The sequence below is a fragment of the Natrix helvetica genome (genome assembly GCF_964273705.1).
Source record: "Natrix helvetica genome assembly, chromosome: 12".
NCBI classification, from domain to species: domain Eukaryota; kingdom Metazoa; phylum Chordata; class Lepidosauria; order Squamata; family Natricidae; genus Natrix; species Natrix helvetica.
Window position 1 is genome coordinate 6,881,784 of NC_138556.1, and position 14,029 is coordinate 6,895,812.

Below are 14,029 nucleotides of genomic sequence, written 5' to 3' on the forward strand. Positions count from 1 at the left end.
TTTGACAGTGATAGTGTGCATTTTGGATTCAAGTTCTGTTAAAATACAGCCTTTTGTGCCTTAAAGTGGCTCCTACTGTACAGCACAGTAGAGTTGTCATAGTAACGACTGCACAGTACTCCACAGGGGGGCTCCCTCTAATACAGGGTTGGGATAAATACATACCCAGGCTACGAAAACCGATGTGTGCATGCAAGCTGATCGTCAGGTGCGCCTGCGTGCCAGAAACCAGAGGTTCGGCTTTTCCAGAGCACTATCCCTTCACACGTGTGGCAGTGCCGAAAACCGGTGTGCGCATGCACGCTGCCCATGCATGCTATAAGTTGGAGGTTTGGCTCTTCCAGAGCGCAGCCCTGACGAGCTTGCACGCAACATTTCCAGTTCCAGAAGCTGCGGCCCCAATATGTATTTGCTGCAAAGAACTCTCTCTCTCTACAAAAGTATTGCCGAACTGATATTTCGAAGCATCCAATTAAAACCGCTATTTCTTGAGTTTCACTCCCTTTCAAACCAAAACAACAAAATTACTCACAGGTTCAGTTGTCTGAGAAGAATATGAGGAGTCAAGGCTGGAATCTCCATATGACTGCTGTAGAAAAAGAAGACACAGTGAATTAGGGAGATTTTGTTGACATGTCGTGGCGTTGCATTGATGAAGGGTTCAACCAGTGTTTAACTAAGAATAATATTGGTAGTCCTCGACTACGACCCACAATGCGACCAGGATTCCTGTTGCTAAGCAAGATGGTCTTTAAGTGAGTCATACTGAGTTCTGCAATCTTTTTTGCCACCGTTATTAAGTGAATCATGCAACCGCTAAACAAATCCGGCTTCCCTCACTGATTCTGTGTCAACCCTGAAGCTGGCCTGGATGTAGCCATCTTGGAGCTTCAGTGGGGCCACACTGAGACTGAGGGATAGGAAGCGGGGATTAGAGATAGTTGGAGCTGTGTAGTCAAGACAAAATACTTTCTCTTGGGAACCAAGGTCATTCTCACACCTGGCCAGAGGAAGGAGGAGTGATGTCACCTGACCAGCGGACGCTGCATTGATTGGGATGTGAAGACTGATAGGTTGGTTAAACAGCTTCACGATGAGTTCCCTCAGAAGCCTAAGGGGCCTCCAGGGGGAGGAAGGGGGAGTTAAGTTGAGTCTTGACTAATTTCCCTCTGTATGTTTTGTCTTGCAGGAATTCCTCTTCAATTGAGGGGGGCAGCCTGTCAACCCTGAAACTGGCCCGGCTGCAGCCATCTTGGAGCTTCAGTGCTGCCACACTGGAGCTGAGGGATAGGGAGGTGAATTAGAGATAGTTGGGGCTGTTTAGTCAAAACAAAATACTTTCTCTTGGGAACCAAGGGCGTTCTCACACCTGGCCGGAGGAAGGAGGAGTGATGTCACCAGACAAACGGACGCTGCCTTGATTGAGCCATGTTAACTGATTGTTTGGAATTGGGGGAAAACTTTCACTTTTAATTAGGTGAAAACCGTGGGACTCTTCGGAGTTAGTTTTCACCAGATGCGTGCCAATACAATATTTCCAATAAAACTATTCTTGGAGGAATTTACCTGCCTCAGAGTTTTTGCATGCGATGGATCTATTACTTGGAATCCTGACACTCTGCTTGTCAGAATTTGGCCGGGAAGGTCACAAATGGTGATCATGTGATCTCAGGACATTGCAAACTTCAAAAATACATTTGCCAAGCAAATTCTGATCACGTGACTGTGGAGATGCTGCAGCGGTTGTAAGCTTGAGGACTAGTCATAGGTCACTTTTCTCAGCGATGTTGTAACTTCAAACCAGTTGCTAAATAAATTGTGCTACGTTGAGGATTACCTATAATGGTGAATGAAGGGTTAAAATGCAAGGAGATGGTTTTTTTTTGGGGGGGGAGCCAATTCAGGCTTTTCCAGAAAAAATAGATTGCGTTACACTTTGGATGCTTTCGTGACGATTTGTTGACTAAGCCCCAATTGATGTTTGCAGGCCACAGTGTCGAGGTTGATCAAGTCCACTCCTTTACTTTATATAAATAATCTTTTTTTTTTTCCTTTTTGAAAGGAAAACTTCTCCTCAGCAAAACCAAGGAAGGAAAAATACAAAGTGAACGCAACTTTACCCAGGACGTAAGATATGAGAAAACATGAAATAGTTGACTGTCGGAATTCTGACTGAACAATCAATTTCTGCAGCCATCCGAAAGACAAGGAGAGCAAAGCACGAGATAGAAACTGTGTTCCGTCCCTGGTAAAGATAGACAAGAAGAGACCCTTCCAAACGACCATCAATTAACTTCTTGAAATGGCTGAGGCCTTGTGAGATGGCAGAAATCTTTCAAGGTTTCGGGGGGAAGATTATGAGGTTATTAACGCTCACGGGGTTTCGGGAATAACAGAATAACTGAGATGGAAGGGGCCTTAGAGGTCTTCTACTCCAACCCCCTACTCGACCCTATACCTGGGCGAACCTATGGCACGTGTGCAACAGGTGGCATGCGCAGCCCTTTCTGCGTAACCCAAGCTCAGCTCAAATTCACATGCGTGTGTGCCTCCTGATGGCCAGCTGATTTTCGGGTCTCTGCCAGGCATGCGTGGGGGACGGGGGGCATGTGGGAGATGTGCGCACATGTGCAGGGGTGGGGGGGCCACGCACATGCGCAGGGGCGGGGGGGAGTGTGGGGGAGAGCGGCCCCCACCACAGCCCATTTTTGGTCCCAGGAGGCTGCAAGCAGGCATGCATGGAGGGGAGAGCATAGTGGGTCGAACGCATGCACGGGGAGGGTGTTGTACACGCATTGCATTATGGGTGCAGGCACATGGGGGGGCGCCATCACACATGGACACACATTTTGGGAACACGACAAAAAGGTTAGCTATCACGGCCCGGTATCATTCCAGACAAATGTTTGTCCAATCTCATCTTAAAAACGTCCAGTGATGGGAGCCCCCACAACTATCTGAAAGAGTCCCGAGATGGGGAAATGACTTGAATCATCTCCATCTAATCTGATGCGCAATATTTCTATTCCCCAAAAACAATCCCTGAAAGGCAGCGCATCCAAGCTACCCCAAGAAGAAAATGGGAGGGTTTGCTTCAGCTAAATTGTATGAGTCAGCCGACAAAATAAAGACAAAAAGCTTTCAAGTCAAGGATGAGACGTAATGAATGTCATCAGAGATGCTTAGTTCCCACATCAACAGCTGCCTCAAATAGCTTTTGACTGATTTTTAAATTTGGTATTACTAGATAATTTTTTAACCCTGAGATAAAAGGTGCATTTTGGTTTGGGTGCAACAGCGCTTACTCAGATGAGGCCCCTTAATTTTACAATTCTGTTTAATGCTAAATATGAAGGCAATGGGTGTCTTTTTGAGATGCAAATGGCACACTCAATTATTTTTTATACCATCACTAAAATAAAGAAAATGAGGGAGGGAGGGAGGGAGGGAGGGAGGGAGGGAGGGAGGGAGGAGAGAGAGAGAGAGAGAGAGAGAGAGAGAGAGAGAGAGAGAGAGAGAGAGAGAGAGAGAGAGAGAGAGAGAGAGAGAGAGAGAGAGAGAAGATCAGTCAAACAGAAAGCAGAGAATCTGGCAAAAAAAATGAAACCAAAAAGATTGCCGGTAAAGTTAACACATAGAGATAGAGAGAGATAGAGATAGGGGGGGGGGGGGGAGATTAGACAGCATAGTCAGACTGAAAGCAGAGAATCTAGCAAGAGAGTGGTTGAATATGTTCTACTTTGTTGCCTTAAATATACTTTGACTCAAATGGAAAAAGTTTGCACTCAATTTCCCGTAAGTAATCAATAGCATAGGTTCTTCTGCTTGAGCAGAGGTCTGGACTAGAAGACCTCCAAGATCCCTTCCAGTTCTGTTCTGTTCTGTTCTGTTCTGTTCTGTTCTGTTCTATTCTATTCTATTCTATTCCATTCCATTCCATTCCACTCCACTCCACTCCACTCCACTCCACTCCACTCCATTCTAAACTTAATGTGTTGGGGCTACAAAACCTAAAATTTGGGGACGGGGATATGACAGACAGAAGAATGCTGCAACGACAATGATTAAAAAGTTTCATTTCTTCTTAAAAGCAGAAATTCAATTTGCAATAACCATGTCCTTGAATTGATCTCAACTTATAGACAGTTGCCTTGGCTGATCTCAGAAAAGCTGTGTATTATTGAAATTATCTTGGATTGCAGACTAGACTGAGTTGTTACAAATAGAACAAGGCCACAAATCATTTCCATCTTGTATCAAAAAGAGCAACAGGCATGTATTATATATGTAAAGTGACCAGCACTTAAGCTTCACTCGAAAGAGACTCGGTAGCTTTTAGAAAACCAACTACATGCAATCTTGTGTTATCTTCTCTAAATCAAAGTCTTCTAGATCAGGGTTTCTCAAACTCGGCAAGCTGAAGATACGTGGCCTTCAACTCCCAGAATTCCCTAGCCAGCATGGCACTACATCAGAGGTGGATTGCTACCGGTTCGGCCCAGTTCAGCCGAACCGGTAGTGGAATTCACAGAACTGGTAGCAACCGAGGCCTGCCTCGCCCCCAAACGGGTCCCTCGCTCCCACTTGGCTGCCGCCATTTTGGATTTTAGTGACTGCGCATGCACAGTTCACTGTAAATTGTCATGCGCAAAGCACAGTTTACATTGAACAGTGCATGCATGCGCAGCATGCGTCTGGCGCGCAGGTTGCGAACTGGCAGTAAAGCCAGCAGGAACCCACCCCTGTGCTACATCTACATCTGATCTACATTAGATCTATATTGATTAGATCTACATCAATTCCCCAGTGGTATAGCCTATCTCCCGCCCCGCTCCCACAAGAGATCCGTTTTTATTTGCCCTATTTTTTAAAATTTCCCAAGGCTTAGGAAACATGCTGTGAAGAAACTTATGTCAGAGTTAATTGTGCCTCCCCCCCCCCCAAAAAAAGCACATTACCTCAAGGGGGTCTTCCACAAGGTCAGTGTTGAAAGTATTCCCTTGCAGCAGCTCAAAAAAATCTTCGCTGGATTTCCGCCTCTCTTCCAAATCTGGCCCACAAACCACCAATCCTTCGGTTTCCCGAACCCCAATTTCCAAGCGGACCGTCTCCTCCTTCCGCCACTGCCATTCCTCCTCTGTCTGCCTGGTGGAAGAGTTACTACTGGTTTCAAGGAATATCTCGGTGGCGGAAAAGCCGCTTGGGAAGTAGGTGGACATGGCTTTGGCCCTGGAGTAGTGGGTCTCTTCTTCTAGCTTTGCATCTATGTTCAGCACGTCGGGCACCGAGGAGCTAAGTCGGCGATCTAAAGGATGAATCTGTCTCTTCTCGGTGAATTTGGTGGAGCTTTTTTTAGTCCTTCTGACGCTCAGGTTTTGTAACAAAGGCTTTGTCCTTTGTTTCAGTGATCCCCAGACAGTCGATTTCTCCAGATCCATTATTAAGCTGACAGGCTTATATAATGCTCCTAGTTGTACGCCTCTCACGAACTCCTAAAAAACAATGGGGTTAAAAGAGAGAGAGAGAGAGAGAGCAAAAGGGCAGTTATTTTCTGGAAATGTGCTGATTTCGATTGCATGCCAAGATTGCCTCTGGCAGGCACCTAGGAGAGATCCCGATCAAAACAGATTGCATTACTAATTTCGCCCAACGTGGAAAAGTCAAAACAAAACAACAAAAAAACCCTCGCAGGCAAATGTTATTCTTACTAGGAAGGAAATCAATTCTTGATTCCACACCAGTCATGAGGATAAAAATAGTGAAGGGTAAGCTATTTCAGTTGTCTCCCAGAAATGACACAATGGCAATTCCCAAAGGTTGTAAATCCTTTGGAGCTCATTTATTTAGAGTTAACCAGAAATGGTGCATGGAAGGAATAGCTCAATCCAGGCACCCTAATAGATGTGGAAGTGGAAAACCCCCAGAAAAAAAATAGGGTTGGTGTTTCAAAGTATCGCTTGTTGGATTCTCTGGAACTCCCACCATCCTAAGTTGGCTAAAACCAATGAGTAAATTAGTTGGACTTATGGGAAGAGTAATCTCAGAAAATCTGGAAGCTTTAAAACAGGCTGAGGAAGGTTGACCTAGACTCATGATGGCAAACCTATGGCATGCGTGCCTGAAGTGGCACATGGAGCCATGTTAGCTGGCATGCGTGGTGTCACCCATTCCTCTTCTAGGTTTCTGGCGTGCATGTGCACATGACAATCAAACGTTTTTTGCGCATGCAGCAGTCCAGGAAACGGAAAGAACTGGTCTTCTGATTTCCGTTGTGCGTTTGCGTGTTGGCCAGCTGATCAGCACCTGCGCATGCATGCCAGTAAGCAGAAGACAAGGGCCACACATGCCCACTTGGCAGCTTCTCTTCTGGGGAGGGAGCACACTCCCTTTTCGGCACTCAGTGCTAAAAAGGTTCGCCATCACTGACCTTCCAAATGACAGGGCCATCTACTTAGAGTACAAGAGAACTTTCTACAGACTGGAGACCCACAATGCTACTTTATGCCATCGTCAATTGGCTAGCTTGCTCCCGTCCCCATAAACCCTCCCTCTGTCAAGGACCTTGGAGTACTCGTTTCTAATGATCTAAGTGCCAGAGCTCCCTGTAACAGCATTGCCAAAAAGGCATTAAGAGTTGTCGACCCAATCTTGCAAAGCTTTTGCTCCAGTAATATTGTACTGCAAACTAGGGTATACAAAACCTTTGCTAGACCAATTCTCGAATACAGCTCATCTGTCTAGAACCCGCACTGCATATCAGACATTAATACAATCGAGAGAGTCCAGAGATTTTTCAAGAGAAGAGTCCTCCACTCCTCTGCTCACAACAGAGTACCTTATGACACCAGACTTGAAATTTTGGGCTTAGACAACTTAGAACTTTGTCGTCTTCATTCCGACCTAAACGCAATACATAAAATTATCAGCTACAATGTCCTACCTGTCAATGACTACTTCAGCTTCAACCACAATAATACATGAGCACACAATAGATACAAACTTAAGGTAAACCCTTCCAAACTCGATTGCAGAAAATAGGACTTCAGCCACTGAGTGGTCAATGCCTGGAATGCTCTATCTGACTTCCCCAAATCTCCAAAACTTTAACCTTAAACTGTCTACTGTTGACCTCACCCCATTCCTAAGAGGTCTGTAAGGGGGCGTGCATAAGCGCACCAACAAGCCTACTGTCCCCACTTATTCATATCCATTTCCTGTATTCATAATCATGTTTATACTTACATCTGTTATCTTATACATGCTTGACAAAATAAATAACTAAATAAAAACAGGACATTAGAGACCTTTTTGTCATCTTCAAGAGCTTCATTGTTTTAGGAATAAGAGGGGTTTCATGTCACTGGCGAATGTGCTTGAGGACTAGGTGTATAAATTGGGCTTAGCCATTCATTCTCTCTCCTGTCTCTTTTTATTACCTTCCCTTTCAGTCTCTCTTTTCTTCAACACAAACATCAGGTCAAGCTAGAGTCCTCTTCCTAGAAGGTTAAACTAATGACTTCCCATGGCCTTTTGAACTTTGGATGAGCTTCACGTAGGACCTTACAGCTAGAGGCTGCAGATTGTTTTCTATTCTGAAAGCTTTTTTGAAATGATCAAACAGTCAGAAGCAACCTGATAGGACTTTTTTCAACTAATACATTTTATCCAAAGACAGATGAGCTTACAGCTCAGTCCACCATAGAGGGATTAGACCAAAGATTGTCACAAAGAAGATGTATGTATGTATGTATGTATGTATGTATGTATGTATGTATGTATGTATGTATGTATGTATGTATTTCCACTTTTAAGCCAAGCAAAGAAAGAAGGTCAATGATTAGAAGACACTTCAAAGCAGGAGAAGCTTACCACAACTTATTCCTCTCAATTGCCTTTATAAATTGTTTAGGAGGTCTTGCTTTCATTCTCTCTAATTTAATATTTGAAACAGTGAATCTTGTTTCTTTCAAGAACTAGTAAGTGGAAAAATATTTTGACCTTCGCTCAATCATCATTGGCTCTAAGTTGGGAACGAGGCAGCTTTCACCACATCCTGGACAAAAAAATATATGAAGTTGTCTCCCTAAACTAAATATATGTATTTTTAGAAGAACCTTCCCTTGTCAACACAAGGAAGCTGATAGTATTTCAAGAAAGTGGAAAAGGGAAATATAAATAGATAAGATGTTGAGACAAAATGCAAAAATGTTGAGATTTTGGAAAAAGTGCAGAGAAGAGCAACTAAGGTGATTAAAGGCCTGGAACTAAAATGTGTGAAGAACGGTTGCAGGAATTGGATATGGCTAGCCTAGAGAAAAGAAGGACTAGGAGTGACATGATAGCAGTGTTCCAATATTTGAGGGGCTCCATAAAGAGGAGGAGGTCAACATATTCTCTAAAGCAGTTGAAGGCAGGACAAGAAACAATGAATGGAAACTGAAGAAAGGAGAGAATTATCTGTATATGTGTCGGGATTACATCCTTATGCTATTTAGGCACACTGAATCTGAGAGAGAGAGAGAGAGAGAGAGAGAGAAAGAGAGAGATGATAGATAGATAATAGATAGATAGATAGATAGATAGATAGATAGATAGATAGATAGATAATAGATGACAGAGATAGATAGATAGATAGATAGATAGATAGATAGATAGATAGATGATAGATGATAAAGATTAGATAGATTAGATAGATAGATAGATAGATAAATAGATAGATAGATAGATAGATAGATAGATAGATAGATAGATAGATAGATAGATAGATAGATAGATAGATAGATAGATAGATAGATAGCTAGATAGATAGATAGATGACATAGATAGATGGATAGATAGATGGAAAGATAGATGGATAGATAGACAGACTGACAGATAGATAGATGGATAGATGGATAGATGGATGGATGGATGGATGGATGGATGGATGGGCAGACAGACAGACAGACAGACAATAGATGATAAATAGATGATAGATAGATAGATAGATAGATAGATAGATAGATAGATAGATGATAGATAGATAGATAGATAGATAGATAGATAGATAGATAGATAGATAGATAGATGACATGATAGATAGATGGATAGATAGATGGAAAGATAGATGGATAGATAGACAGACTGACAGATAGATAGATGGATAGATGGATGGATGGATGAATGGATGGATGGGCAGACAGACAGACAGACAATAGATGATAAATAGATGATAGATAGATAGATAGATAGATAGATAGATAGATAGATAGATAGATAGATGACATGATAGATAGATGGATAGATAGATGGAAAGATAGATGGATAGATAGACAGACTGACAGATAGATAGATGGATAGATGGATGAATGGATGGATGGGCAGACAGACAGACAGACAATAGATGATAAATAGATGATAGATAGATAGATAGATAGATAGATAGATAGATAGATAGATAGATAGATAGATGACATGATAGATAGATGGATAGATAGATGGAAAGATAGATGGATAGATAGACAGACTGACAGATAGATAGATGGATAGATGGATGGATGGATGGATGGATGGATGGGCAGACAGACAGACAGACAGACAGACAGACAATAGATGATAAATAGATGATAGATAGATAGATAGACAGACAGACAGACAGACAGACAGACAGAAATAAAATATATAAATATATCTATATCTAGCTACATACATATACATACATTCTGACATATTTCTGTCTCTACATATCATCTATATCAATCTCTAAATTTATTCATCTATCTGTCTGTCTGTCTGTCTATTCTTTATCATTTCTGTCTCTATCTATTTTCTGCTTCTCCTCATAGTGCTTAGAAATTTTTATTTTTAGATTGTGGCTGTAAATTAATAAGCTGAACTTTTAAGAGTCAGCCTCTATTTTCATTGCTTTAGGGCTGGTGGATTTTTTTATGTGATCTGTGGTTTATTTTTATTTTTATTTTATTTTTAGCTCATTTTAATGGTAACGGGAACATTTCATTGTTATGATTGTCACTGCCAAAAGTCTTTTGATTGAGGCTGGCAAAAAAAAAGTGAATAAATAAGCACATATAAATTGATGAAGAACTACACCGAGATTTAATTCAAAAAACAAACTGACCAGTCTTAGCGACAGAACTCTGCAGAACCTCTTCTGCAAGAGTTTCTGTACTCAATACACCAAGGAAAATAAGGAGGAAGGCTAAAACAGCCGAGGCTTCCCAAGAGCATGAAGAAAACTCCTTGTCCTGACAAAAACCCTTTTATTAATTTGCTGTGAATTCTGCTCATTCACATCCAGTAAAGTATTTTGAGGGAGGATTTACAGTCACAGACCTTATCCGGCTTGGAGAGCTGACAGGCCGATATCTGCAAAACTTGGCAAGGAGTCTCGGAGAGTCACAAACCAATTAAGCGAACTAATTGTCTCCTGCAAACTCCCTTCCCCTTTCGCTCCTCTTTTATTTCCTCTGGGAGGGGCCATTCATTGTCCACCTGTGGCCTTACAAGTCGACCCCTGTTCTTTAGCTGTTCCCTTCGTCTGGCAACTCTGCGCATGCGCACACTGGGAACAGGCTCCAGCTGTTCGTCTGCCTCACTGATGTCTGACTCTGAAAGCAGCTGATAACCAGCATATGGCCACGGCCCCCTCTCTGCCTCCGACACAGAGCCCTCAGCAGAGCCTTCCCCAGACTCCAGGACTGGCCCATGTTCCTCCCCAACCTCCTCACTGTCCGAATCTGCTGCCAGCTCTTCTGGCCGTTGGCCAGACACCATTTTAACAAAGAATAAATTAGCTTTCTGCAATTTGATAGCCTTCCATAAATGTTTCACTACAATTCCCATCAATCTGGGTTGCGGATAACCACATTGGAGAAGACAAGACATGTTGATTAAATGAAGCTATTTATATCATGAAGTTGCAGCCCTACATGGTTCACAAACTTTCCTCATCCTGGCGATGACATTAAGTTCCAATAAACCAAGTATTTCTAACGAACAGTGGCTTCCTTCTTTGGAGCTACTGCAGTTTGGTGTCAGCCAAGCATCAAGTCATCTGGAAGTCCCATGCCTCCAAACATTAATAGAATTCTTTATTGGCCAAGTGTGATTGACACACAAGGAATTTGTCTTTGGTGCATATGTTTTCAGTGTACATAAAATAAAAGAGACATTCGTCACGAATCATAAGGTACAACACTTAATGATACTCATAGGGTACAAATGAGCACTCTGGAAACAATCAATATAAATATAAATCCTAAGGATACAAGTGACAAAGTTGCAGTCATACAGTCATAAGTAGGAGGAGATGAGTGATAGGAACGATGAGAAGATTAATAGTAATAGCAATGCAGTCTTAGTGAATAGCTTTACAGTGTTGTGGGAATTAGTTGTTTAGCAGAGTGATGGCGTTCGGGAAAAAACTGTTCTTGTGTCTAATTATTCTGGTGTGCAATGCTCTATAGTGTTGTTTTAAGAGTAGGAGTTGAAACAATTTATGTCCAGGATGCGAGGGGTCTGTAAATATTTTCACTGCCCTCTTTTTGACTCGTGCAGTGTACAGGTCCTCAATGGAAGGCAGGTTGGTAGCCATTGTTTTTTCTGCTGTTCTAATTATCCTCTGAAGTCTGTGTCTGTCTTGTTGGGTTGCAGAACCAAACCAGACAGTTATGGAGGTGCCAGACTCATTATTTTCCTGAAGCAAGTATTCTGAACAGACCAGGGGTGGTATTCAGCAGGTTCTGGCCAGTTCTGGAGAACCAGTAGCGTAAATTTTGAGTACCGTATTTATCGGTGTATAACACGCACTTTTCCCCCCGAAAAATAGGGGGCAAATGATGTATGCGTGTTATGTTATATTATATATAATGTTAAGAAGCCATGTTTTTACAGTATTAACAAGTACCGTATACACCAGGCATGTCCAAAGTCCAGTCCGCGGGCCATTTGCGGCCCGGGGGTGGTTTAATACGGCCATTTAACAGCCCTCCCTGCTCTATGTAAATGCGGCCCGCCCACGGCAAGCAGAAGACCTTTCAAATTTCTCTCCCACCACCTCTTTTTCGCGCGCGCGCTCACACTTCGCCTCCTTCAAGCTCCGTGCTCGCTGGAGGAAAAGGGGAGTGGGGGGGGGGTATTTCCGAGTTCCGAAAGCAGAAGACCTTTCAAATTTCTCTCCCATCACCTCCTTTTCTCGCACGCGCACACACTTCGCCTCCGTCAAGCTCCGTGCTCGCTGGAGGAAAAGGGGAGTGGGGGGGGGTATTTCCGAGTTCCGAAAGCAGAAGACCTTTCAAATTTCTCTCCCACCACCTCTTTTTCGCGCGCGCACACACACAGGAAAAGCAGACAAGCAGGAGAGAGAAGAAAGAAGGCAGGAAGGCAGAAGGAAGGGAAGGATGGAACTGGAAGGGAGGCAGGAAGGAAGGGAAGGAGGGGAGGAGGGAGTAAGGATAGACAAGCAAGAGGGAAAGAGGAAAGAAAGCAGGAGGGCAGAAGGGAGGTGGAAGGAAGGAAAGAAAAGCAGACATGCTGGAGGGAAAGAGGAAAGAAGGCAAACAGGCAGGAAGGAGGCAGAAGGAAGGAGGGAAGGATGGAACTGGAAGGGAGGCAGGGAAGGAGGGAGGGAGAAAGGAAGGATAGGAGGATAGGGAAAGAGGAAAGAAGGCAGGCAGGCAGAAGGGAGGGAGGGAGGTGCAAGGAAGGAAGGAAGCATAGATAAGCAGATAGCGATTTCTGAGTAAACTTGTGTAAAAACAGAATATCCAGTTTCTTTGTTAAAACAGTTGCTTTTACTGTCCTTTTACATTATTTACCTTATAAGTGGTAATAATATTAATAAAAAAAAGTTCTGAGCTACCCTTATTTTGCTTCAAAGTTCTTTATTTGAAATTTAATTTTTTTTCCTGAAATTTCCCTCTTAAAATGAAGGTGCGTGTTATGCGCCTGTGCGTGTTATACGCCGATAAATACGGTAGTTTGGAGAACCAGTAAATACCACTTCTGACTGGCCCCGCCCCCATCGATTCTCTGCCTCCCGAGTCCCAGCTGATGGGGAGGAAATGGGGTTTTTACAGTATCCTTCCCCTGTCACGCACACTAAGCCACGCCCACCAAGCCACTCCCACAGAAGTAAAAACTTTTGAATCCCACCAATGGAACAGGCATGCATAGAATTGCCCTATGGAGCGTCATTAAAGCTAAACAAGCTAGAGCCTTACAAATATGCAACAAAAATATAATTGAAAACAAATAGCAATCGTGAGAAAACGAAAATGTTAAGGTGGGAAAACGTCAAGCTTTGCTTTTGCTCCCCCCAAAAATGCTTCTTCGTTTGTTTGTTTTTTATGATAGCTATTTCTGTTCCATTTACAAGAAATCTGATCCTGTTTTAATCACACTCGTCTGCAACACTCAGCATGAAACAATCATGTTGAATCTTCCTGAAATATACAGCTATCAGTGCTCAGCATCCTTGGGCAAAATTGCAAAGAAAGATTCAGGCTTTCAAGATGTACGTGGCAAAATGCAGCTACGCTACTTCATTTGCAAATTAAATGAACCAGCCCTGTTCTCTGTGACAGCAAAAGACAGCCATATTTCTGTTATTAAATTACAGAGACACCAAACCTGGTATGTGCAATAACAAAATTATCAGGTTAGTATGGGGGTAAACACATTTTAGTATGCATAATCGTATCTGTTCCTTCTTAAGACGGCACACAATAAGTTAAAACGGTTGAAATATATATAATGCCACAATTATGCTGAAGAACAATGAGCGCTATATTTTTTTTAAAAAGGAGGGGGAATTGAAAAGTTGAAAGCAGAGATTATAAGGCTAAGGAGAATGAAGAAATTGTCTTCCATTCACCAAAAATAGCAAAATGGAGCAGTCAAGAATTTATTTTAATTTTGAATAGTTTTAGCAAGGACCCAAATCTCCTTCTTCCATTGCAACCTTCCCTAACTTAAAAAGAACAAGAGGTATCTGTAGGAAAACTCTCTCTCTCTTTTTTTTTTTTGCCCT

General features: G+C 42.6%; 1 protein-coding gene across 1 annotated transcript in view; it reads right to left on the reverse strand.

Moving 5' to 3' along the window:
- MCTP2 (multiple C2 and transmembrane domain containing 2) overlaps positions 1-14,029 on the reverse strand; it is a 155,896-nt gene that overhangs the window by 117,528 nt on the left and 24,339 nt on the right. The window contains 2 exon segments of the mRNA XM_081964588.1: positions 533-589; positions 4,959-5,492. Of these exon segments, the coding sequence (XP_081820714.1) occupies positions 533-589; positions 4,959-5,438 (537 nt within the window). The 5' untranslated portion in view covers positions 5,439-5,492.